The 27,380-nt window shown below is 39.0% G+C and overlaps 1 protein-coding gene across 6 annotated transcripts in view; it reads right to left on the bottom strand.

The window, feature by feature from the left end:
• DYM (dymeclin) overlaps positions 1-27,380 on the bottom strand; it is a 399,581-nt gene that overhangs the window by 285,396 nt on the left and 86,805 nt on the right. For all 6 annotated transcript variants that reach the window (XM_045164045.1, XM_044934602.1, XM_006075242.3 and 3 more), the window contains 2 exons: positions 12,243-12,368; positions 10,711-10,853 (listed from right to left, as the gene is read on the bottom strand). In XM_045164045.1, coding sequence (XP_045019980.1) covers positions 10,711-10,853; positions 12,243-12,368 — 269 coding nt within the window. The remainder of the gene's footprint in view (positions 1-10,710; positions 10,854-12,242; positions 12,369-27,380) is intronic.

The following is a 27,380-nucleotide window of genomic DNA, read 5'->3' as shown; positions in this document are numbered from 1 at the left end:
AGCCATAAAAAGGAATGCATCTGAGTCAGTCCTAATGAGGTGGCTGAACCTAGAGCTATTATACAGAGTAAAATAAATCAGAAACACAAATATCATATACTGTTTAGATTTAGAATTTAGAAAGAATTTAGAAAGATGATAGATACTGATGAGCCTATTTGCAGAACAGCTATGAAGACACGGAAGAAGGCAATGGCACCCCACTCCAGTACTCTTGCCTGGAAAATCCCATGGATGGAGGAGCCTGGAGGGCTGCAGTCCATGGGGTTGCTAAGAGTCGGATTGGACTGAGTGACTTCACTTTCACTTTTCACTTTCATACATTGGAGAAGGAGATGGCAGCCCACTCCAGTGTTCTTGCCTAGAGAATCCCAGGGACAGGGGAGCCTGGTGGGCTGCCGTCTATGGGGTCACACAGAATCGGACACGACTGAAGTGATTTAGTAGTAGTAGTAGTACGAAGACACAGGCATTAAGAACAGACTTACCAACACAGCCTGAAGGGGAGGAAGGAGAGGGTGGGAGGTACGGAGAGAGTAACATGGAAACATACATTATCAAATGTAAGACAGAAAGCCAATGGGGGGAGGTGGTCCTAAGATGATGGAGGAATAGGACCGGGAGACCACTTTCTCCCCCACAAATTCATCAAAAGAACATTTAAACGCTGAGTAAAATCCACAAAACAACTTCTGATTGCCGGCAGAGGACATTAGGCACCCAGAAAAGCAGCCCATTGTCTTCGAAAGGAGGTAGAAAAAATATAAAAGACAAAAAAAGAGACAAAAGAGGTAGGGAAGGAGCTCCATCCCGGGAAGGGAGTCTTAAAAAGAGAAGTTTCCAAACAACAGAAAACACTCTCACTACAGAGTCTGTGCTGAGCCTTGGAAGCACAGAGGGCAACATAATAGGGAGGAAAAATAAGTAAATAATTAAAACCCACAGATTACGAGCCCAACGGTAACTCCCCCAGCGGAGAAGCAGCGCAGACACCTGTGCCCGCCACTAGCAAGCGGGGGCTGGGCAGGGAGGCGGGGGCTGCATTGCTTAGAGTAAGGATCGGGCCTGAATGCCCCCGAGGGTAATCAGAGCGAACTAATTTGGGCTAGCAAACCAGACTGTGGGATAGCTACCACGCGAAAAGCCCTAAGACACCGCCAGGCCCACGCACAGAACCAAGGGCGTAACAGAACTAGCCGGCTGCAGACCATCCCCCTCCAGTGACAGGCAGCCAGAACCGGAAGGGGGCAATCGCAGCCCCAGAGAGACATTATCTACCAAACTGCAAGCAGGCTTCTTTGCTTACTAAGACTTCTTGGGGTTCTGGACAGTCATCCACCTGAGAAGGTGCACGGGTTGTACACCCAGAAAACCGAGCGGCAGGGACGGGAGAGGCGATAAGTCACAGTGAGGGCGCTCGCCAAACACCTCATCACCCGAGCTGCTCGGAGCTGGGAAGGGCACAAAACACAGGCCCAACGGAGTCTGCGCCTCTGAGGACTACCTGAGTGCCTGAACCTGGGCGGCTTAGACCTGGGAGGTGCATGCAGCCCAGGGCCGGCCTCGGACGGTTCCGGGGGAGCAACCTAGAGCCTGAGCTGTGTGGGCAGGAAGGGTGCACTGGCCGTGAGCAAGGGCAGGCCCAGTGTGGCCCAGGCACTGCCAGCACATGCCAGTGTTATTTGTTTGCAGCGTCCCTCCCTCCCCACAGCGCGACTGTGAGCCTAAAAAAGTGTCCACCACCGCCCCCTTGTGTCAGGGCGGAAATCAGACACTGAAGAGACCAGCAAACAGAAGCTAAAACCGAGGGAACCGCCTTGGAAGTGACAGGTGCAATAGATTAAAGCCCTGTAGTTAGTACCGACTACACAGGAAGGGGCCTACAGATCTTGAGAAATATAAGCCGGACCAAGAAACTATCCGAAAATGAACTGACCCCACACTGCCCACACCACCAGAGAAAGTCCAAGATATATTTTTACTATTTTTATGATCATTCTTTTCTTTTTTTTTAACTTAAAAAAAATTTTTAAGTCCTCTATTACTCCTTTTTCATTTTTATAACCTATTACTTTTCAAAAAAAAGACTTTTTCAAAGCAAACTTTATATATATATATTTTTAATAACTTTTGTGACTTCTTCTTTTAATATTGTATTTTTGAAAATCCAACCTCTACTCTAGAATTTTAATCTTTGCTTTTTGGTATTTGTTATCAATTTTGTTCCTTTAAGAACCCAATCTTGAGTACCTATTTTTACTTGGGAGCGAGATTACTGGCTTGACTGCTCTCTCCCCCTTTGGACTCTCCTTTCTCTCCACTAGGTCACCTCTGTCTCCTCCCTCCCCCTTCTCTTCTCTACCCAACTCTCTGAATCTCTGTGTATTCCAGATGGTGGAGGACACTTAGGGAACTGATTACTGACTGGATCTGTCTCTCTCCTTTTCACTCCTCCCTTTTATCCTCCTGGCCACCTCTGTCTCTTTCCTCCCTCTTCTCTTCTCTGTATAACTCCATGAACATCTCTGAGCGGTCCAGACTGTGGAGCACACATAAGGAAGTGATTACTGGCTAGCTTGCTCTCTCCTCTTTTGATTCCACCTCATCTCATTTGGGTCACCTCTAACTCCCTCCTCCCTCTTCTCTTCTCCATGTAACTCTGTGAACCTCTCTGGGTGTCCCTCACTGTGGAGAAACTTTTCATCTTTAACCTAGATGTTTTATCAACGGTGCTGTATAGAAGGAGAAGTCTTGAGACTACTGTAAAAATAAGACTCAAAACCAGAAGCAAGAGGCTTAAGTCCACATCCTGAGAACATCATAGAACACCTGACTCCAGGGAACATTAATCGACAGGAGCTCATCAAACGCCTCCATACCTACACTGAAACCAAGCACCACCCAAGGGCCAACAAGTTCCAGAGCAAGACATACCACGCAAATTCTCCAGCAACACAGGAACACAGTCCTGAGCTTCAATATACAGGCTGCCCAAAGTTACTCCAAATCCATTGACATCTCATAACTCGTTACTAGACACTTCATTGCACTCCAGAGAGAAGAAATCCAGCTCCACCCACCAGAACACCGACACAAGCTTCCCTAACCAAGAAACCTTGACAAGCCACTGATACAACCCCACCCACAGTGAGGAAACTCCATAATAAAGAGAACTCCACAAACTGCCAGAATACAGAAAGGCCACCCGAAACTCAGCAATACAAACAAGATGAAGAGACAGAGGAATACCCAGCAGGTAAAGGAACAGGATAAATGCCCACCAAACCAAACCAAAGAGGAAGAGATAGGGAATCTACCTGATAAAGAATTCCGAATAATGATTGTGAAAATGATCCAAAATCTTGAAATAAAAATGGAATCAAAGATACATAGCCTGGAGACAAGGATTGAGAAAATGCAAGAAAGGTTTAACAAGACCTAGAAGAAATAAAAAAGAGTCAATATATAATGAATAATGCAATAAATGAGATCAAAAACACTCTGGAGGCAACAAATAGTAGGCAGAAGATAGGACTAGTGAAATAGAAGATAGAATGGCAGAAATAAATGAATCAGAGAAGAAAAAAGAAAAATGAATTAAATGAGGACAATCTCAGAGACTTCCAGGACAATACTAAACGCCACAACATTAGAATCATAGGAGTCCCAGAAGAAGAAGACAAAAAGAAAGACCATGAGAAAATACTTGAGGAGATAATAGTTGAAAACTTCCCTAAAATGGGGAAGGAAATAATCACCCAAGTCCAAGAAACCCAGAGAGTCCCAAACAGGATAAACCCAAGGCGAAACACCCCAAGACACATATTAATCAAATTAACAAAGCTCAAACACAAAGTACAAATATTAAAAGCAGCAAGGGAAAAACAACAAATAACACACAAGGGGATTCCCATAAGGATAACAGCTGATCTTTCAATAGAAACTCTTCAGGCCAGGAGGGAATGGCAGGACATACTTAAAGTGATGAAAGAAAATAACCTGCAGCCCAGATTACTGTACCCAGCAAGGATCTCATTCAAATATGAAGGAGAAATCAAAAGCTTTACAGACAAGCAAAAGCTGAGAGAATTCAGCACCACCAAACCAGCTCTCCAACAAATGCTAAAGGATATTTTCTAGACAGGAGACATAAAAACGGTGTATAAACTCGAACCCAAACAATAAAGTAAATGGCAACGGGAGCATACTTATCAATAATTACCTTAAACGTAAATGGGTTGAATGCCCCAACTAAAAGACAAAGACTGGCTGAATGGATACAAAAACAAGACCCCTATATATGCTGTCTACAAGAGACCCACCTCAAAACAGGGGACACACACAGACTGAAAGTGAAGGGCTGGAAAAAGATATTCCATGCAAATAGAGATCAAAAGAAAGCAGGAGTAGCAATACTCATATCAGATAAAATAGACTTTAAAACAAAGGCTGTAAAAAGAGACAAAGAAGGACACTACGTAATGATCAAAGGATCAATCCAAGAAGAAGATATAACAATTATAAATATATATGCACCCAACATAGGAGCACTGCAATATGTAAGACAAATGCTAACAAGTATGAAAGGGGAAATTAACAATAACACAATAATAGTGGCAGACTTTAATACCCTACTCACACCTATGGATAGATCAACTAAACAGAAAATTAACAAGGAAACACAAACTTTAAATGACACAATAGACCAGCTAGACCTAACTGATATCTATAGGACATTTCACCCCAAAACAATGAATTTCACCTTTTCTCAAGCACATATGGAACCTTCTCCAAGATAGATCACATCCTGGGCCATAAATCTAGCCTTGGTAAATTCAAAAAAAATGAAATCATTCCAAGCAGCTTTTCTGACCACAATACAGTAAGATTAGATCTCAATTACAGGAGAAAAAATATTAAAAATTCCAACATATGGGGGCTGAACAACACATTGCTGAATAACCAACAAATCACAGAAGAAATCAAAATATGCATAGAAACGAATGAAAATGAAAACACAACAACCCAAAACCTATGGGACACTGTAAAAGCAGTGCTAAGGGGAAAGTTCATAGCAATACAGGCATACCTCAAGAAACAAGAAAAAAGTCAAATAAATAACCTAGCCCTGCACCTAAAGCAACTAGAAAAGGAAGAAATGAAGAACCCCAGGGTTAGTAGAAGGAAAGAAATCTTAAAAATTAGGGCAGAAATAAATGCAAAAGAAACAAAAGAGACCATAGCAAAAATCAACAAAGCCAAAAGCTGGTTCTTTGAAAGGATAAATAAAATTGACAAACCATTAGCCAGACTCATCAAGAAACAAAGGGAGAAAAATCAAATCAATAAAATTAGAAATGAAAACGGAGAGATCACAACAGACGACACACAAAAACAAAGGATCATAAGAGACTACTATCAGCAATTATATGCTAATAAAATGGACAACGTGGAAGAAATGGACAAATTCTTAGAAAAGTACAACTTTCCAAAACTGGGCCAGGAAGAAATAGAAAATCTTAACAGACCCATCACAAGCACGGAAATTGAAACTGTAATCAGATATCTTCCAACAAATAAAAGCCCAGGTCCAGACGGCTTCACAGCTGAATTCTACCAAAAATTTAGAGAAGAGCTGACACCTATCCTACTCAAACTCTTCCAGAAAATTGCAGAGGATGGTAAACTTCCAAACTCATTCTATGAGGCCACCATCACCCTAATACCAAAACCTGACAAAGATCCCACAAAAAAAGAAAACTACAGGCCAATATCACTGATGAACATAGATGCAAAAATCCTTAACAAAATTCTAGCAATCAGAATCCAACAACACATTAAAAAGATCATACACGATGACCAAGTGGGCTTTATCCCAGGAATGCAAGGACTCTTCAATATCCGCAAATCAATCAATGTAATACACCACATTAACAAATTGAAAAATAAAAACCATATGATTATCTCAAGAGATGCAGAGAAAGCCTTTGACAAAATTCAACATCCATTTATGATCAAAACTCTCCAGAAAGCAGGAATAGAAGGAACATACCTCAACATAATAAAAGCTATAAATGACAAACCCACAGCAAACATTATCCTCAATGGTGAAAAACTGAAAGCATTTCCCCTAAAGTCAGGAACAAGACAAGGGTGCCCACTCTCACCACTACTATTCAACATAGTTTTGGAAGTTTTGGCCACAGCAATCAGAGCAGAAAAAGAAATAAAAGGAATCGAAATTGGAAAAGAAGAAGTAAAACTCACTGTTTGCAGATGACATGATCCTCTACATAGAAAACCCTAAAGACTCCACCAGAAAATTACTAGAGCTAAAATATAGTAAAGTTGCAGGATATAAAATCAACACACAGAAATCTCTTGCATTCCTATACACTAATAATGAGAAAATAGAAAGAGAAATTAAGGAAACAATTCCATTCACCACTGCAACGAAAAGAATAAAATACTTAGGAATATACCTACATAAAGAAACTAAAGACCTATATATAGAAAACTATAAAACACTGATGAAAGAAATCAAAGAGGACACTAATAGATAGAGAAATATACCATGTTCATGGATCGGAAGAATCAATATAGTGAAAATGAGTATACTACCCAAAGCAATCTATACATTCAATGCAATCCCTATCAAGCTACCAATGGTATTTTTCACAAAGCTAGAACAAATAATTTCACAATTTGTATGGAAATACAAAAAACCTCGAATAGCAAAAGCAATCTTGAGAAAAGAGAATGGAACTGGACGAATCAACCTGCCTGACTTCAGGCTCTACTACAAAGCCACAGTCATCAAGACAGTATGGTACTGGCACAAAGACAGAAATATAGATCAATTGAACAAAATAGAAAGCCCAGAGATAAACCCACGCACCTATGGACATCTTATCTTTGACAAAGGAGGCAAGAATATACAATGGAGAAAAGACAATCTCTTTAACAAGTGGTGCTGGGAAATCTGGTCAACCACTTGTAAAAGAATGAAACTAGAACACTTTCTAACACCATACACAAAAATAAACTCAAAATGGATTAAAGATCTAAACATAAGACCAGAAACTATAAAACTCTTAGAGGAGAACATAGGCAAAACACTCTCCGACATACATCACAGCAGGATCCTCTATGACCCACCTCCCAGAATATTGGAAATAAAAGCAAAAATAAACAAATGGGATCTAATTAAAATTAAAAGCTTCTGCACAACAAAAGAAACGATGAGCAAGGTGAAAAGACAGCCTTCAGAATAGGAGAAAATAACAGCAAATGAAGCAACTGACAAACAACTACTCTCAAAAATATACAAGCAACTCCTGCAGCTCAATTCCAGAAAAAATAAACAACCCAATCAAAAAATGGGCCAAAGAACTAAATAGACATTTCTCCAAAGAAGACATACAGATGGCTAACAAACACATGAAAAGATGCTCAACATCACTCATCATCAGAGAAATGCAAATCAAAACCACTATGAGGTACCATTTCATGCCAGTCAGAATGGCTGCGATCCAAAAGTCTACAAGCAATAAATGCTGGAGAGGATGTGGAGAAAAGGGAACCCTCTTACACTGTTGGTGGGAATGCAAACTAGTACAGCCACTATGGAGGACAGTGTGGAGATTCCTTAAAAAGCTGGAAATAGAACTGCCATACGACCCAGCAATCCCACTGCTGGGCACACACACTGAGGAAACCAGAAGGGAAAGAGACACATGTACCCCAGTGTTCATCGCAGCACTGTTTATAATAGCCAGGACATGGAAGCAACCTAGACGTCCATCAGCAGATGAATGGATAAGAAAGCTGTGGTACATATACACAATGGAGTATTACTCAGCCATTAAAAAGAATACATTTGAATCAGTTCTAATGAGGTGGATGAAACTGGAGCCTATTATACAGAGTGAAGTAAGCCAGAAAGACAAACACCAGTACAGTATACTAATGCATATATATGGAATTTAGAAAGATGGTAATGACAACCCTGTATGTGAGACAGCAAAAGAGACACAGATGTATAGAACAGTCTTTTGGACTCTGTGGGAGAGGGAGTGGGGGATGATTTGGGAGAATGGCATTAAAACATGTATAATATCATATAAGAAACGAATCGCCAGTACAGGTTCGATGCAGGATACAGGAAGCTTGGGGCTGGTGCACTGGGATGACCCAGAGGGATGGTATGGGGAGGGAGGTGGGAGGGGGGTTCAGGATGGGGAACACGTGTATACCCGTGGCGGATGCATGTTGATGTATGGCAAAACCAATACAATATTGTAAAGTAAAAAATAATAATAATAATAATAAATTTTTTTAAAAAGAAAAGAAAAAAAAATATTGGTGGGGGGGAGAAAGAAAGCCAATGGGAATTTGCTGTATGACTGAGGGAACTCAAACTAGGGTTTGGTAACAACCTAGAGCAATGGGTTGGGGAGGGAGGTGGGAGGGATGTTCAGGTGGGAGGGGACAAGGGTAAATCAATGGCTGATTCATGTTGATGTTTGGTAGAAACCAATGCAATACTGTAAAGCAATTATCCTTCAATTAAAAACAAATAAATTTTTAAAATATTTCCTTTGTCAACTTGATTGACTTTCATGGAATGTAGCTTAATTCAAAATTACATGGCTATGACTGTTCTTTTTTTAATTTATTTTTTTTATTGAAGGATAATTGCTTTACAGAACGTTGTTGTTTTCTGTTAAACCTCAGCATGAATCAGTCAAAGGTATACATATATCCCCTCCCTTTTGAACCTCCCTCTCATTAACAGTTTCTTTTTTGCACAAAATACATAAGTGTGCTTTTTAGAAGAAAAATATCCTTTGGTTGTTTTTTTTTTTAATCTTTTGGGCCACATACTGTAAAATAATAAGTTACTCCATCACTTAAACTTTTACATGAATAGTTTTAAGAAGACTTAAGAAGCTATGCAAAATGCTTTATCACTATAGGCACACAAAAATCCTAAGTCTATTTTAATGCCCTTAGCTGAACACTAAACTTCTTAATGGTAGGGGAAAAGATCAGAGAACCATTTAAAATTATGTGAAAATAGTCTTAAGAGATTATCTACTCCAACTTTGATAGACATTTGCAAGACAAACTGGCAACTTTCTTCTGATACGCAGAGTATATCTGAAATTAAAAAGTCTTTTGGCACCCAGTACAGATGACATCATATACCATACTGGACTTCTTTCTTTATGATGACATATAACTGCAAGAAAAATCAAGAACTACACACATCTTTGAAAAACTGCAAAGTATTGTCATTGTTTCAAAGAAAGCAGTTAATGAATTTATACTATCTCCTCCAACCATAGTACTAGAAAATACTCAGCTTTTGAACACTAACACTAGTTTAATGACTGAAAAGAGAAAATACTGGTAATTCCCCAGTGGTCCAGTGGTTAGGATTCTGGACTCTCATTGCCAAGCAACCGGGTTCAGTTCCTGGTCGAAGAACTAAAAATCACACATGCCATGTGGCCAAAAAAAAAAAAACTACTAACAGATTAATCAAGCCTTTCTATAGAACACACAAAGCCCTTCCTGTGCTGCCTTTAGAGACCACACAAGAGCAAGCCTCGAAAGCCTCCTTATCTGAAACAATGAGGGCCACAAGAGGGGTGACTCGGAGAATGAACCTCCGCAGATCTGATGGTCAAGGCAGCATGCTCAGCACCAGAGACAAAGCCAAGAGTGATTACAAATGTAATTCAACTTATAATACTAAAAGAAGTCAAAAGAAGATGACCTAGAACAGAGGTCTTTTAATCCAAAGAGGTTCCTGAGACTAATCATCTCATAAATTATCACACAGTACTCCATTTTCCTATCAAACTGACACCCTGGCTAGAGTGTGGAGAGCATGTCACTGCCTAATTCAGCTGTGGAACTCAGCTCCATTTATAATTCCTTCAGACAGCTGAACTCTGCACTGTGTAATTAAGTGGACCATATACAGTTTCTTAAGTAAGAGCACCCACGCAGACCTTACAACTGCCAAAGTGCCAGCCTAGTTTTTGTTTCTCCTTCAGAACAAAGCACAAGTTCAGCTGACGTAACCTCACATGACCCAGGTCCTCTGGTATTTCTAGTCTCTTTTAAGTCAAAACACTGTGAAGCAGAAATGAGGTTTTACTGGATGATGGGAAAGGATTCTTCAGTTAATGAAATTTGCTTCCAATCTGACAAAATTCATGCTTGTGCCACTTCAGAATTTATTACAAGCCTCTTCAAAATGTGCTAATTTGTCACCAAACAAAGGAAACGTTGTGTATAATAAAAAAAACTACACCTAGTCATATAAAATCCTACTCAAGAAAGCCCCTAAAATAGAACAATTTCCTCATAAAATGTAAGTGATAAAAAGTTTCCAAGAGCATAACTGTATTTATAGTGCACAGCTAGAATGCATACAATATGCATGTTTATATTCTTCTTGAAAAATGCTGTCTTATAGGTAAATAATCTATACATGATTTGCATATATTTCCTTGTATAAATCAGTGCACCAAATGAAAAAAATACTCTATAAACTATTTCCGGTATTTCACATTCAACCAGCTACACAGATGCAATATAACAGTACTGGCAGCCAAGTGAACAGAATTTCTTATGACTAATTGGACAAAACCTACTACATACACCACAGAACTGACAAATTCTGGTAAGACTTACTTGCTACTCCTGATGCCAGTCCATAGAGCAGTCCTCCCCCATCCGACTGCTGAGGCAACACATGCGTTCCTGGAGGAGGCGGCTTTTCCTGTCTGATGAAGTTATACAGTAAGGTTTTCACAAGTTTGCTGGTGTATGGAAGACTACACAAAAAGAAAAAAAAAAAGAAGAAAATAAACTCATATTTTGGGGAGTCAACTGACTCTGTATTGTGATAATCTATTGACATAAAAGGGATTAGCACAATTCAAAGAAAATCTAGCATTGTCACAAAACAGAGACGATTATGGGCTTTGAGATCAGACTTCAGGTTGAATGAATTCTGGCTTTCCTCTTACTATGCTGTATGTTATTCATCAAATCATTTCAACTCCTAAGCTTCAGTTACTTTATTTGTAGTCAGTACAACAGGCGAGATATTACAAACTCAGTATGTAATACAGTACTTGACACTTGAAGGGAGGTAGTAACAGAATCAGTAGGAAAAAGCAAGAGTTAAAAAAAATACGGAAACTGACGTGAACAGTAATATTTGACTTAACTCAACATATCCGAAATATTCAACATATAACCAATATAATTATTGAACCTTACATTTTTAAAAATAAATAAAAATATGAAATCATTCAATCTATGCATGCATACAAAAACATGTCCATACATATACAGACTTTTTTTTTTCAATATTAATACTCTGTCTTTCAGTAATGGATGGAGAGGAGAAGGGAGAGAAAATAGGTTAAAAGGAAAATGGGTTCATAAATTAGTGATGAATCAATTCCTGCAATCTGGAGAAAGCTTTTAAACAGGCTCTTGAGCCAATGCTTAAGGCCTTTTCATCTCTATTATCAGTGATTTTCAAATGTGTTCCAAAAGAGTCCTGAAGGATTCTGTGAATGTGCCATAGGTATAATCAAGGTGGCGAGAGGGATGTGAGAAAGACAAAGGTGCCCGTGTGCATGTATGTGTGTGTGTGTGTGTGTGTAATATTTATCTACTCCTATCCCCACTCACCAGGAGACTCTAAGCTTGTGCTCAGGAACACAGTGCCATATCCTAACACATGCCTAGCATACAATAAATATTTGTGGCCTAAATTAAAGGAGGGATGGTCAGTGAAGCAGCTGCCAGGGAAGTCCAAACACATGGTGATGAGGCATACACTGTACAGTAGTTTCAATGGAGCTAATGGGAAGGGGAGCTAGAAATAATTTCAGTGAACAAATATGACTGGATGACTCCTTAAGACACACAGAATGACGCAGCAGGAAGAAAAAGAGGACTTCAGAGTTTCAACTCTATAAAGAAACCACTAGAGAAGGTAAAGAAGCCGGAGGATGAAGGGGGTGGGGAGGATGGCTAGTTTAGCCAGGAAAGCACAGCCTTATGGGATCGGTCTGAAGTTCTGATGGAACAACCAGAGGAAATGTCTGTTTGTTTGGAGATACGGAACAACACTAAGAAAAGAGGACAAGACAAGAACTATAGATGAATACAATAAAGAACTTGACAAATTTAAAAGAGAAACATACCATCGACCTCGCATCAAATACTTGTGACTGATGCTCTGTCGCAAAACTTCCTTGTGGAAGAGTTGGCAAGAAAGGAAAACCACCATTGTTGACACAGCTTCTACTGATATTTCATATGTAATATCTCTGAAAAAACAAGAAACAAAGCAGAATAATGACCGTTTAGGAAGATATTGCTCTTTTCTAAATAAACTATACATTTAAAAATAAAACATTCAATGTTTCTGGATTATTTTAAAAATACTAATATGCTTAATATAAAAACTAAGTCAAGCAAAAATATGCAACCTTTCCTGATCATTAGTTCTTGTAATGGGTGAAATATCCCATTACTTTCTTATTTTCCAGTTCCATCTACTGATGAATGACAAGCATATTAGCGCATAATGGAAATAACTGCCAGCAAAGATCCACTCTAAAGCCCTTATGTTTATCCCTGTTTAGTTATAACACAGAAACAAACATTCATATTGTAAAACTGAAGAGAAGTCACAGGGTAGGGAAGACAACGACTTCCCGAGTCGATATTCGCTTTATAATAAGAACAATGGTAAACTCTAGATCTTCTATCTCTAAGAGTGTACGTTCTCAAGGCCAACTCTGCCTGTTCAGCAAAATATGAACAGTAAACAAATTATCCCTGTTTTCTTAAGCACATTTCTTTTATTAAAGACTACTACTGTCCTCCAAAAATCATTGACCCCTTTTAGAAACAAATCTTAGATCAAATAAAAAGGAAACAATTTCAGCTGAGTAGGGAGCACAAACAGGAACAAATGCATCAAAATTTTTTCAATTATTGCAAAACTTTAAACACAATTATCAGGCAAAACAGTAACGTGTTAGACCAGGAAAGTGAAAATCTCAACAACACAACAAAAAGAGTAACAGCTCCAAAAAAAATCAAAATATTTTTACAGAACTGAAATATTCATGCAAAGTTCAAAGAAAAACACTTAACACCTACTTATAGGAAGCTCATTAAACAAATTAAAGATGATTTTATTCTAGAAATGGGCAAGCTAACCAGATTTTTGGACTTTCCTGCAGGAGACCCAGGTTTGATCTCTGGGTCGGGAAGATCCCCTGGAGAAGGGAATGCATACCCACTCCAGTATTATTGCCTGGAGAATTCCACGGACGGAGGATCCTGGCAGGTTACAGTCCATGGGGTCGCAAAGAGTCAGACACAATTGAGTGACTAACACTTTCACTTTTCACTTTCACCAGATTTTTAAGTTCTAATTCTATCAGATATATATGGAGTTCATATGGATAGAAATATCTTTTGGAAGTAAAGTACACAAAATAAAACCCAAAAGACCTGTGCAAATGATCTTATTATGCAATAAGTAAATCTCATTTCTGCTCAGAAATGTAATACAGTATAACACTTCTTTTTCCTGAAATTTCCATAAATATTATTGTAAATATTAAGCACATAAAAGGCAATTCTTTTATTTGCTCTTATTTCTCAAAATGAATCAAAAACAGTCCTGATGTGTTGTATTATGGTTCATTAATTCTTTGCTAATGATGATTTGGGTACAAAGCCCAAAGGATTTTGAATCACAACAATCATTTATTCATACAGCCCATGCCCATCAGGAATCCATACTCTATAGTCAATTGGCTAGACTCTTCAGTTGGGTCAGGGCTTGAAGACAAATCCTGAAGAACAAATATCCTGCCACAGGGGACAGTAATCTGGATAGGTGACTACCTCCAATATATTTGTTAATGTATTCAGTCATTGCATCAATTATTAAAAAAAAAAAGACTAGTAGTTTACAATTCAACATCTTACTCTAGGTCCCAGAACCAGGAAGAAATTGTTATCCTTTGTTTAAACTAAAAACTATGGTTATTAATAAATACTAGATGTAACAACCTTAAGGAAAGACTAGATTTAGAACAAAAGGCTGTTCTCCTTCGAAATTAATTGGGCCTAACAACTTCACAAATGGGACAACAGGAAAAGTTTCAACCCTTGAACCATCCTCTCTTGCCACAGAATTTTGCAAAGAGGTTTTGATTGTGGAAGGTAGGGAAAGCTTGTAGCATAAAAGAATACTGACTCAAATTGACATTTTCATATCAAGCTGAAAATCCATTTCTCAAAATTCTTAAATGAATCAAACTAAGTAATCCTTCCTGTGTGCTTCATGTGCTGTGCTGTGCTGTGCTTAGTCGCTCAGTCGTGTCCGACTCTTTGAGACCCTATGGACTGCAGCCCGCCAACCTTCTCTGTCCACGGGGATTCTCCAGGCAAGAATACTGGGGTGGGTTGCCATGGACCTCTCAGGGGATCTTCCCAACCCAGGGATCAAACCACACAGTGCAGTCTCCCACACTGCAGGTGGATTCTTTATCATCTGAGCCACTGGTGTGTCTCACAGATCCACAGATAAAAATTCAATGTGTTTATCATATTGTATTCCAGTTGATACATCATTCAACAAATATTTATAAAGAATTTATTCTTACTATGTCTAAACAGGCATTATATTACACGTTGGAGATACATCCATTAACAAGAGATAACCTCTGTGGATGTTATACTTAAGTGGAAAAAAAGAACTCAAGTAGTAATTACTCCAAAAAGGATCATAAAGAAAAAAGAGCAAGTAACAAGAAGAAAAGATTATACGGTACTCCAGTCTTAACTGTAGGATCAAAGAAAAGCTCCTCTGAAAAAGCAACATTAAGACCTAAAGTATGAGAGGCAATGATTTACAGTCAAGTCTATCTTTCTTACCAGAATATATGAGATTTTAGCTAGAGATTCTTTTGTTTTTTAGTTGTTTGTATTCCCAACTCGAGTTCATAACAGGCATTCAATGGATAAAGGATAGAGAGACAAGAGGGATCTCTATTGCTCTGATTTTGACTGGAACTAACTGGAACTTCCTGAATAATCAACAGAACAGCATGCCAGGCATACAAAACTTAGAATAGAAAAAAAAATATATCAAGAAAGAAATATATTGAGGTCATATAATACACAATCATAATACAAAAGGAATACTCATTCCAACAAAAATGCAAAGGGACTTTCATGAAAAAAAGGATCCAGAATACTGCTAACTGACTTATTAGAGAATATCTTATTCATCCTGTTGGCCAGCGCTCATTTATTAGTATTAAAACACTAATAAAGGGCAAACAGGATGACTGAATGGAATGGAATGACAAAATATCACAAACATAATTCTACACAAATTAATTACAACTAAAATTCTCATTGAGCTTCTTTCAGAAACTCTTAACATTTTTGAAAGAATAAACACATAGCTAAGTCAACCTTGAAACTGAAAAGAGAAGAGAGGAACTTCCCCTACGAGATATCAAGCCATGTTACACAGCTGTAGCAATAAAAACAGTATGGTATTTGCCAGTACACAGGCAAAAAAGAAGACAAACCAACGGAATTCAACTGAGAACTGAGTGTACAGGACAAACCTGTGTTTCTAGGGAAATGTATAATAAAATGGATCCACAAATCAATGGAGAACAGATTGTACAGATGACTGTTGTTGTTCAGTCGCTAAGTCATGCCCGACTTTTTGCAACCCCATGGACTGCAGCACGCCAACCATCCCTGCTGGAGTTTGTTCAAATTTATGTCCATTGAGTCAGTGATGCCATCCAACCATCTCATTCTCTGTCATCCCCTTCTCCTCCTGCCTTCAATCTTTCCCAGCATCAGGGTCTTTTCCAATGAGTCACTTCTTCGCATCAGATGGTCACAGTACTGAAGCTTCAGCATCAGTCCTGTCAATGAATATTTAGGGTTGACTTCCTTTAAGATTGACTGGCCAGTCAGTGGTATCTCCTTGTGTCCAAGGGACTCTCAAGAGTCTTCTCCAGCACCACAATTCGAAAGCATCAATTCTTCGGTGCTCAACCTTTTTTATGGTCCAACTCTCTCATCCATACATGACTACAGAAAAAACCACAGCTTTGACTATACACACCTTTGTCAGCAAAGTGATCTCTCTGCTTTCTACTATGTTTGTCATAGCTCCTTTCCACTGCAGTCACTGTTCACAGTGATTTTGGAGCTCAAGAAAATAAAGCCTCTCACTGTTGCTACTTTTTCCCCTTCTGTTTGCCATGGAGTGATGGGACTGGATGCCATGATCTTTGTTTTTTTAATGTTGAGTTTTAAGCCAGCTTTTTAACTCTCATCTTTCATCCTCAACAACAGACTCTTTAGTTCCTGTTCACTTATTCACTATTGTATCTCTGGCATCTTGTGGCTGGCCACAAGTACACTTATAGAATAGTCTCATTTCTTATTGTACTTGTCACATTCTAACATTATATATTAGTTTGTTTACCTACCCTTCCCACAACTACAATCTATGTCTTATTCATGTACCCACCTTAAGGCCTTTCCTCTGCTGTTGCCTCTGCTTTAGAAGCTCTCCCATCACAGAGTGACAGGATTCCCTGACTTTGGGTTTCTATTAAAAGGTTCACTTCATAAGGAGCCTTCCTGTACAATCTTGGCTAAGATACCATATTACTTTTTTCCATTGTACTTGTCACATTCTAACATTATATATAAATTTGTTTATTGTCTGTCCTACCCAACCCACAACTAGAATCTATGTCTTATTCACAACTGTATCTCTGATACCACTGACTGGCCCCAAGTACACACATACTTGTTAAATAGTCTCTTTGTGCTTGTGGGCATAGTGAGAAATTAATTTGGGGTTTACCAAAAGCAAGAAAAGTACATTCCTTCATGCACAAACTTTACGTGACAAAAAAAATATCTGACACTCACAGCTTCCAAACACTATTTTATGATTTAGTGCTCTGCACAAAAATCCACACACACACACACACACACACACACACACACAGAGGAATCCCCTGGCAGTGCACAGGGCTCCATACTTCCACTGTGCAGCTGGTGCAGGTGTGATTCTTAGTTGGGGAACTAAGATCCCAAGTGCCACACGGCATGGCCCCACTCCCAAATAATTCACTAGACTCCTAGGGCCACAGTTACAGAACTAGTAGCAACAGCAAAAATATTACTGAACATATTTTCATTTACTTCCTTTTCTATCATAAGTGGTACTAAAAATAACCAGTATTTTAAAAGTCAGCTTCAAAATAAGGAACACAGATTTGGGTTCTATCAATAACCTCAGATGTGCAGATGACACCACCTTTATGGCAGAAAGCGAAGAGGCACTAAAGAGTGTCTAGGTGAAGGTGAAGGAGGAGAGTGAAAAAGCTGGCTTAAAACTCAACATTCAAAAAAATGAAAATCATAGCATCCAGTCCCATCAGTTCAGTTCAGTCACTCAGTTGTGTCCGACTCTTTGCGACCCCATGAATCACAGCACGCCAGGTCTCCCTGTCCATCACAAACTCCTGGAGTTCACTCAGACTCATGTCCATCGAGTCAGTGATGCCATCAAGCCATCTCATCCTCTGCCGTCCCCTTCTCCTCCTGCCCCCAATCCCTCCCAGCATCAGAGTCTTTTCCAATGAGTCAACTCTTCGCATGAGGTGGCCAAAGTACTGGAGTTTCAGCTTCAGCATCATTCCTTCCAAAGAAATCCCAGGACTGATCTCCTTCAGAATGGACTAGTTGGATCTCCTTGCAGTCCAAGGGACTCTCACGAGTCTTCTCCAACACCACAGTTCAAAAGCATCAATTCTTCGGCGCTCAGCCTTCTTCACAGTCCAACTCTCACATCCATACATGACCACAGGAAAAACCATAGCCTTGACTACCTGGACCTTTGTTGGCAAAGTGATGTCTCTGCTTTTGAATATGCTATCTAGGTTGGACATAACTTTCCTTCCAAGGAGTAAGCGTCTTTTAATTTCATGGCTGCAACCACCATCTGCAGTGATTTTGGAGCCCCCAAAAATAAAGTCTGACACTGTTTCCCCATCTATTTCCCATGAAGTGATGGGGCCAGATGCCATGATCTTCGTTTTCTGAATGTTGAGCTTTAAGCCAACTTTTTCACTCTCCACTTTCACTTTCATCAAGAGGCTTTTGAGTTCCTCTTCACTTTCTGCCATAAGGGTGATGTCATCTGCATATCTGAGGTGATTGATATTTCTCCCGGCAATCCTGATTCCAGCTTGTGCTTCTTCCAGTCCAGCGTTTCTCATGATGTACTCTGCATATAAGTTAAATAAACAGGGTGGCAATATACAGCCTTGACGTACTCCTTTTCCTATTTGGAACCAGTCTGTTGTTCCATGTCCAGTTCTAACTGTTGCTTCCTGACCTGCATACAGATTTCTCAAGAGGCAGGTCAGGTGGTCTGGTATTCCCATCTCTTTCAGAATTTTCCACAGTTTATTGTGATCCACACAATCAAAGGCTTTGGCATAGTCAATAAAGCAGAAATAGATGTTTTTCTGGAACTCTCTTGCTTTTTCGATGATCCAGCGGATGTTGGCAATTTGATCTCTGGTTCCTCTGCCTTTTCTAAAACCAGCTTGAACACCAGGAAGTTCACAGTTCACATATTGCTGAAGCCTGGCTTGGAGAATTTTGAGCATTACTTTACTAGCATGTGAGATGAATGCAATTGTGCGGTAGTTTGAGCATTCTTTGGCATTGCCTTTCTTTGGGATTGGAATGAAAACTGACCTTTACCAGTCCTGTGGCCACTGCTGAGTTTTCCAAATTTGCTGGCGTATTGAGTGCAGCACTTTCACAGCATCATCTTTCAGGATTTGAAAGAGCTCAACTGGAATTCCATCACCTCCACTAGCTTTGTTCGTAGTGATGCTTTCTAAAGACCACTTGACTTCACATTCCAGGATGTCTGGCTCTAGATGAGTGATCACACCATCGTGATTGTCTGGGTTGTGAAGATCTTTTTTGTACAGTTCTTCTGTGTATTCTTACCACCTCTTCTTAATATCTTCTGCTTCTGTTAGGTCCATACCATTTCTGTCCTTTATCGAGCCCATCTTTGCATGAAATGCCCTCTTGGTATCTCTAATTTTCTTGAAGAGATCTCTAGTCTTTCCCATTCTGTTGTTTTCCTCTATTTCTTTGCACTGATCGCTGAAGAAGGCTTTCTTATCTCTTCTTGCTATTCTTTGGAACTCTGCATTCAGATGCTTGTATCTTTCCTTTTCTCCTTTGCTTTTCACTTCTCTTCTTTTCACAGCTATTTGTAAGGCCTCCCCAGACAGCCATTTTGCTTTTTTGCATTTCTTTTCCATGGGGATGGTCTTGATCCCTGTCTCCTGTACAATGTCACGAACCTCCATCCATAGTTCATCAGGCACTCTATCTATCAGATCTAGGCCCTTCAATCTATTTCTCACTTCCACTGTATAATCATAAGGGATTTGATTTAGGTCATACCTGAATGGTCTAATGGTTTTCCCTACTTTCTTCAATTTAAGTCTGAATTTGGTAATATGGAGTTCATGATCTGAGCCACAGTCAGCTCCTGGTCTTGTTTTTGTTGACTGTATAGAGCTTCTCCATCTTTGGCTGCAAAGAATATAATCAATCTGATTTCGGTGTTGACCATCTGGTGATGTCCATGTGTAGAGTCTTCTCTTGTGTTGTTGGAAGAGGGTGTTTGCTATGACCAGTGCATTTTCTTGGCAAAACTCTACTACTGCGGGCAGGAATCCCTCAGAAGAAATGGAGTAGCCATCATGGTCAATAAAAGAGTCCGAAATGCAGTACTTGGATGCAATCTCAAAAACAACAGAATGATCTCTGTTTGTTTCCAAGGCAAACCATTTAATATTACAGTAATCCAAGTCTATGCCCCAACCAGTAATGCTGAAGAAGCTGAAGTTGAATGGTTCTATGAAGACCTACAAGACCTTTTAGAACTAACACCCAGTCCCATCAGTTCATGGCAAATACATGGGGAAACAATGGAAACAGTGAGAGCCTTTATTTTCTTGGGCTCCAAAATTGCTGCAGAAGATGACTGCAGCCATGAAATGAAAAGATGCTTGGGCTTCTTGGAAGAAAAGCTATGCTAAACCTAGACAACATATTAAAAAACAGAGATATTACTTTGTCAACAAAGGTCTGTATACTCAGAGCTATGGTTTTTCCAGTAGTCATGTATGGATGTGAGAGTTGGACCATAAAGAAGGTTGAGTACCAAAGAATTGATGCTTTTGAACTGTGGTGTTGGAGAAGACTCGTGAGAGTCCCTTGGACTGCAAGGAGATCCAACCAGTTAATCCTAAAGGAAATCAACTCTGAATATTCATTCAGAAGGATCTGAATGCATCAGGAAGGACTGATGCTGAAGCTGAAGTTCCAATACTGTGGCCATCTGATGCAAAGAAGTGACTCATTAGAAAAGACCCTGATGCTGGGAAAGATTGAAGGCAGGAGGAGAAGGGGATGACAGAGGATGAGATGGTTGGATGGCATCACCGACTCTACAGACATGTGTTTGAGCAAGCTCCGGGAGATGCTGAGGGACAGGGAAGCCTGGCATGCTTCAGTCCATGGGGTCGCAAAGAGTGGGACACAAATGAGCAACTGAACAACAATGGGGGGAAAATGATCTAGATAGAAAAACCTCTGAAATAGTCACTTAAGCACATTTTAAAGGCACACATGGATAAAATGTAACTATCCATCAATTATCTGTCTAGTTAGCATGTTCCCTCACATCTCCCAAGTCTGTGTGAGGGCTCAAGCTCCCTCTATGCTCATCCCCAAACTGCTTGGCTGACTCATATTGTCATTCAAGACTCTGTACTAGCTTCACCTTCTCCAGAAAATCCACAACTATAATGTTTCTCATACTCTATATCATACAAGAAAATATTTGCTGAACCAAAAAAAAATCAACTAATATTAGAAAATAATGAAAATGTAATAAGACACCACTTACACACTAACTTACAGAACTATATAATATTTAAAGAGTGCACAGGATTTAAGACTACTTCCATTTCCAGCAGTGATGGACAGAAAATTCAGAAGACTATTCCTGATGAAGTCAACAAAAATCATTGACGGAGGGTCTGGAAGGGCATGGTCTAAAAAGACCAAACAGCTAGTAAAATATGAAGAATTATTAATACAAGACCAAGACTGAGGCACTAGGAAAACCTAGAGAGGTCAGCTTGACTTCTGGAACTGCTCTGGCCTTGGGATGTTTCCTGATTCATAAGCAGTGGTTGGGAATCTGAGCAGTGCTTGTGACAGGGTTGACAGTCTAGGGGACAAAAGCTGGAGTCCAAGGCTGTCCAGGGAGCAAGCTGCAGAAATCCACTCCCCATACAGGGCAGAGATTCTCAAGGGGATCCTGAAATCAACAGTCTCATGGACTAGAACTGAGCTTTTTAAGTTCCCTGGGTGGCCAGGAAAATTCTGAAACAGAATTAAGAAGAATCCAAGGCACCCAGAGAAACAGACCATCCTCTCTGAAGAAAGATAAAATCATCCTATCAAATTATTTTTACAACTCTACAAACACAAAAACTAGCAAACAATCAAAAATGGGCACATAAAAAGATAAGACTACATGAACAAGAATCACTAAATACACCTACAAAACAAACAAAAAAACCTCTTTCAATAGTAATTAATTACCAAACACAAATACACTTGTTCTACTTATGGAATAAAAACCAAATTTATCAAATCAAAATTTTCCCAAGGATCTATAAACTATATAAATATAGCAGGCTTTTTTAAGTTCTAGAAAAAAATGTCCTGAGCTGAAAAAAACAACAGCCAAATTTTAAAACTTGATTTTAAAAAATAAGTAAATAAGAAGAAAGGAAAAAAGGAGAGAAGAGGGATGCAGGAAGAGAAGGGGGAAGGGAGGGAGGGAGAAAGGAAGGAAGGAGGGAAAGAAATAACCTCTATAAATGGGTTTAACAGCAGAAGATTATTTAGACTCAGCTGAAGAGAGATTCAGTGACTTGGACATTAAGTCATAAGAAATAACCCAGGATAAAGTACAGAGAGACAACAAGATGATGTTAAGAGGCATTTGTTTCTATATCAGAGCTATTATGAAAAAGTATTTTTAAAAGACTTATAAACATCTGCATGTAAGTCATCTGCAAACATTTATTTTCAATTCTTGTAGGTGGATGCCTGAAAATAAAATTGCTAGATGAGAGGAGAGGTGGATGTTTGACTTCACGAGAAACTGTCAAACCTTTTGTCAAACTGGTTGTACCATTTTATATATCACAGCAATTTTTTATACAGATTTTATTTTTCAAAACAGCTTGAGGTTCTCAGCAACATTGAAGATACAGAGAATTCCTATATCCCTTGCCCCACAGATGTGTAGCCTCCTCCACCACTCCAGAGTAGCATGTATGTTAAAAATGATTAACCAACACTGACAAATTATCATCACCCAGAGTCCATAATTTATATTACAGTTCACTATTGCCATGTGACTTCTACAATCACAGTAATTTTGACAAATGTAATAACATGTACCCACGATTACAGTACCATACAGAACAGTTTCATTGCTCTAAAAGTACTCCATGTTCTATATTCTTCCCTCCCCCCAAAACCTTGGACAACACTTATTTTAGTGGTGTGTAGTGATATCTTACTATAGCTTTAATTTGCATTTTCTAATGGTTAATAACATCAAAACTCAATGTGTTTACTGGCCATTTACAGATCCTTTTTGTGAAGTATCCATTTAAATCTTCTGTTCATTTTTAATTGGGTTATTTGCCTAATTATTTTTAACTTTTAAGAAATCTTTATATATTCAAGAATAAATTCTTTCATTAGTTATGTTTCAGAGACATTTTCTCCCATCTGTGGCTTGACTGTTCTTTTTTGAACAGTCTCTTTTGAGGAGGCAAGATTTTTATTTTTGAAGAAGTTTAACTTATCAAGACTTTCCTTTGTTGGCTATTGCTTTCTGTATCCTTTCTAAGTTTTCTTTTCCTAAACCAAGACTGTGTATATTATTCTGTGTTACATGTGAAGGTAGGAGTTAAAGTTTTCTTTGTTTCGTTTTCTCATATAATTACCTTTTCCAGCACCACTAGTTTAAAATCATTCCCCTCCCCAACTGAATAGTTTTGCTGTTTTTCTCAAAAAAAAAAAAAAAAAAAAAATGACCACAGAAGTGCAAATCTATTTCCTGGCTCCCTTCAGCGCTTCCCTAGTGGCTCAGAGAGTAAAGGATCTGCCTGCAAGGCAGGAAACTCAGGTTCCACCCCTGAATCAGGAAGATCCCCTGGAGAAGATAATAGCTACACAATCCAGTATTCCTGCCTTGGAAATCCCATGGAGAGAGAAGCCTAGCAGCCTACAGTCCATGGCGTCACAAAAGATTTGAACACAACTGAGTGACTAACACTTTTTCATTAAACTCATCCACTGATTGATTTGTCTATTATTTGGTCAATACCATATTACCTTCAAAACAGTAGCTTTGGGCTTCCCTGGAGGTCCATATGGTTAAGAATCAGTCTAGCAATGCAAGGAAACACCAGTTTGATCCCTAGCCTGGGAAGATTCCACCTGCCATGGAACAACTAAGCCCATGCACCACAACTCCTGACGCCTGTGCACCCTGGAGCCCGTGCTCTGCAGCAACAGAAGCCACCACAGTGATAAGCATGGACACCAAAACAAAGACTAGTCCCCACTTTCCACAACTAGAGAAAGCCCACGCACAGCAACAAAGACCCACCACAGCCAAAACAAGAAATCAGTCTCAAAAGCAAAAACACAACTGTGGCTTTACAGCACAGTGGGAAGAGACATAGTGTAAGTATTCCATTTGTTCCTCTTTTTCAATTATCTCCTCAGATATTCTAGGTTCTTTGCACTTCCCAGTACATTTTCGAATCAGCTTGTCAGTGTCTAGGAAAAAAACAAACAAAAAGCCTGGTACAAATGTGATAAATGGACTCTGTAGCTCAATCTGGGTGATAATGACATCTTAACAACACTGAGTCTTCCAATTCGTGAACACAAGATATGTCTACATTTAGGTCTTCTTTGACTTCACTGAGCAATGTTTTTTAGTTATCAGTATATAAGTTGTACACATATTTGTTGAATTTACTATTTCATGTTTTCACATTGTTTTAAAACAGAAGTTTTAAAGTTTTAGTTTCCAGTTGTTTGCTACTAGTATGTGATTTCTGTATAATTATCTTGTAAACTGTAAACTTGCTAAACTCACTTTTCAGCTCAAATAGCTTTTCTATGTTCCTCAGGGCCCTCTATATAAACAATCATGTTGCCAGCAAATAAAGACAGTTTTACTTTTTCTTTTCCAATCTCTATGCCTTTTATTCTTTGTTTTGTTTTCTTGAACTGGCTAGAGCCTCATATAATAGCAAACAGAAATGCTTAGAGCAAACACCCTTGACTTGTTTCTAATCACAGAGGAGGTAAAGCTTTAGTTTCTCATAACTGGGTGTGATGTTAGCTGCAGGGTTTTCATGGATGCCCTTAACCTAGTTGAAGATGTTTCTTCCTAGTTTGCTGAGAGTCTTTTTTTCCATGAATAGATGTTGAATTTGGTCATATGCTTTTTCCACATTTACTGAGACAATCAAATAGCTTTTCTATTTTATTAATGTGGCATATTGATTCTCAAGTGTTAACAATATTGTATCCCTGAGATAAGGCCCACTTGTTTATACTGTATAATCCTATTCTTATGTTGCTGGATACAATTTGCTAATTTTTTTTTAAAGCTTTTTCTCCTATATTCATGAGAAATATAAGTCTGTGACTATCTTTTTTGTGGAATGTCATCATTAGGTTTCAGTATCAGGGTATGCTGGCTTCATAAAACAACTTATTCCATCTGCTTTTGAAACAATACATTTAAATATTTGTTTCATGATGTGATGCTGAGCAAAGATAGCAGATCAGTACTGTGCACCGTTATGAATGAATACACCTAAGATGTTAATATGAGAAGAACAAAAAGAGCAATTCTGGAAGATGAGATTACAGGTGACTATTTTTTACTCTATTTAAATTTTAAAAATGGGAAGGACATAAAGGAAAATGAGTGGGAGAAAGATTGCTTCAAACTGGCTGTCTCCACTGGGAAATTTCCTGAAAAAAAAAAAAAAAAAAGTAGCAGGAGAGAAGGTCTGAGGATCATCTTTAATCTCATTTTGACCAAAGGTTTTCTGAATTATTTCTGTCTCTCACTTCACTGTAAACAATCAAAGTACCGGAGATTTGCAACTAGGAAAAACAACCCAGTATCTCGGTCCTTTTGAAGTGCAGTAACAAACTCATATAATAAACAACGGAAATGTACTCCTCACAACTCTGGAAGCAGAGAGTCCACATCAAGATACCTGCAGATCCAGTACCTGATGAGAGCTGGCTTTCTGGTTCACAAAGATTAAGTGTGTTTTTGCTGTGTTATCATATTATGGAAGGCAGCAAGGACATTTTTGTGGGTATCTTTTAGAAGGGCACCACTCCCATTCATGAGGGCATGGCCCTCGTGACCTAATCATCTCCCAGAGGCCCCAAACCTTCTAACACTATCACTGCAGAGGTTCAGTTCAGTTCAGTTGCTCAGTCGTGTCCAACTCTGTGACTCCATGGACTGCAGCACGCCAGGCCTCCCAGTCCATCATCAACTCCCAGAGTTTACTCAAACTCACGTCCATTGAGTCGGGGATGCCATCCAACCATCTCATCCTCTGTCGTCCCCTTCTCCTCCCGCCTTCAATCTTTCCCAGCATCAGGGTCTTTTCTAACTGCAGAGGTTAGGTTTTAAAATATGATTTTGTGGAGGACAGGAACATTCAGACAATAGCAATGAACTAGTCACACTTGTTGCATTATTTAGGGCTCTCCTAAATATACCAACAGGATATAAGGATATATAATATGGAAAGTAATTTATTTATAAAAGATTGGCTCACACAATCATGGGGGCTAAAAGGTCCCATTATCTGCCATCTGCAGGCCCAGGAAAGCCAGAGGTGTAGTTCCAGTCCAAACCTAAAGGCCTGAGAAGCAGGAAAGCCTCGACCTGAGTGGGAAGGCCCAAGAAACAGGCGTGCCAACATCCAAAGACAGAAAGAGACGGGTGTCTCAACTAAAGACAGGGAGCAAGCCCGGCCCTCCTCCGCCTCACTGTTCTATTCATGTCCTCAATGGACTGCAAGACATTCAGCAGCACTAGTGCATATGCTCTTTTTCACAAAATCTACCAATTCAAATGCTAATCACTTCCAGAAACACACTCACAGACACACCCAGAAATAACGAACTAGCGTTTGATCTCTGGGCATCCCACAGCTCAAACTGTCACACAAAAATTAACCATTACACTTGCCAAAGACCTAAGTTAAACTTACTAGCAAAGCCACAGATTCAGTCTCATTAAAGGCATTTAGTCATTAAAAGCATTTAAGCACTATTTGAAAGGTATTACACCTAGAAATTTTTGTTCCTTCATACGAAACTAACAGCATTCTAACACCTAATTTGTTATTTAAAAAGTAAATACATATTTCATTAATCTCAAAATTTGACATCTACCACAGGTGTGTTATAATTTTAAGTGGGAACACTCAACAAGAAGTTGACATTTGCACAAAGATTTGAAAGAAATAAACAAGGGAAAAGTCTTCTAGAAAGAAAGACCAGCGCATGCAAAGGCCCCAAGGTAGGAACATGCCTAGAATATTCAAAGAATGGCAGAGGCCAATGCGTCTTGAAGGGAGTTTGCAAGCAGAGTGGTAAGAGATGAGGCCAAAAAGGTAAGAAGAAGCTTGGAAGGCCTAAGAGCTGTAGCAGACCGATAAATTCCATTTCTTAAAAATAGTTTATAAAAATTTATCATGGCAAAAACACATACACTAATAGCAAAAAGAGTCAAAAGGCACATATAGAAAAACACAATGTCACAAAGGACTAACCTTTCTAATGTAAAACTGGTCCTAGAAATAGATACAATAAAGGTGCCAATATAAGAATATAAGAATGAAAAAAAAAAAAAAGAATATAAGAATGAGCAAAAGACATTAGCACAAAGATGTTAGCAATCCTAATGCCCATCAATAGGGGAATGATTAGATATAAACTGATACTGACATACAACAGAATGCAACGTAACTTTTAAAAACGAATGAAAAAGGATGTAGACAAATCAGAACGCA

The sequence above is a fragment of the Bubalus bubalis genome, chromosome 22 (assembly GCF_019923935.1).
Source record: "Bubalus bubalis isolate 160015118507 breed Murrah chromosome 22, NDDB_SH_1, whole genome shotgun sequence".
Lineage (NCBI taxonomy): Eukaryota > Metazoa > Chordata > Mammalia > Artiodactyla > Bovidae > Bubalus > Bubalus bubalis.
This window is presented reverse-complemented; position numbering and strand designations above follow the sequence as displayed.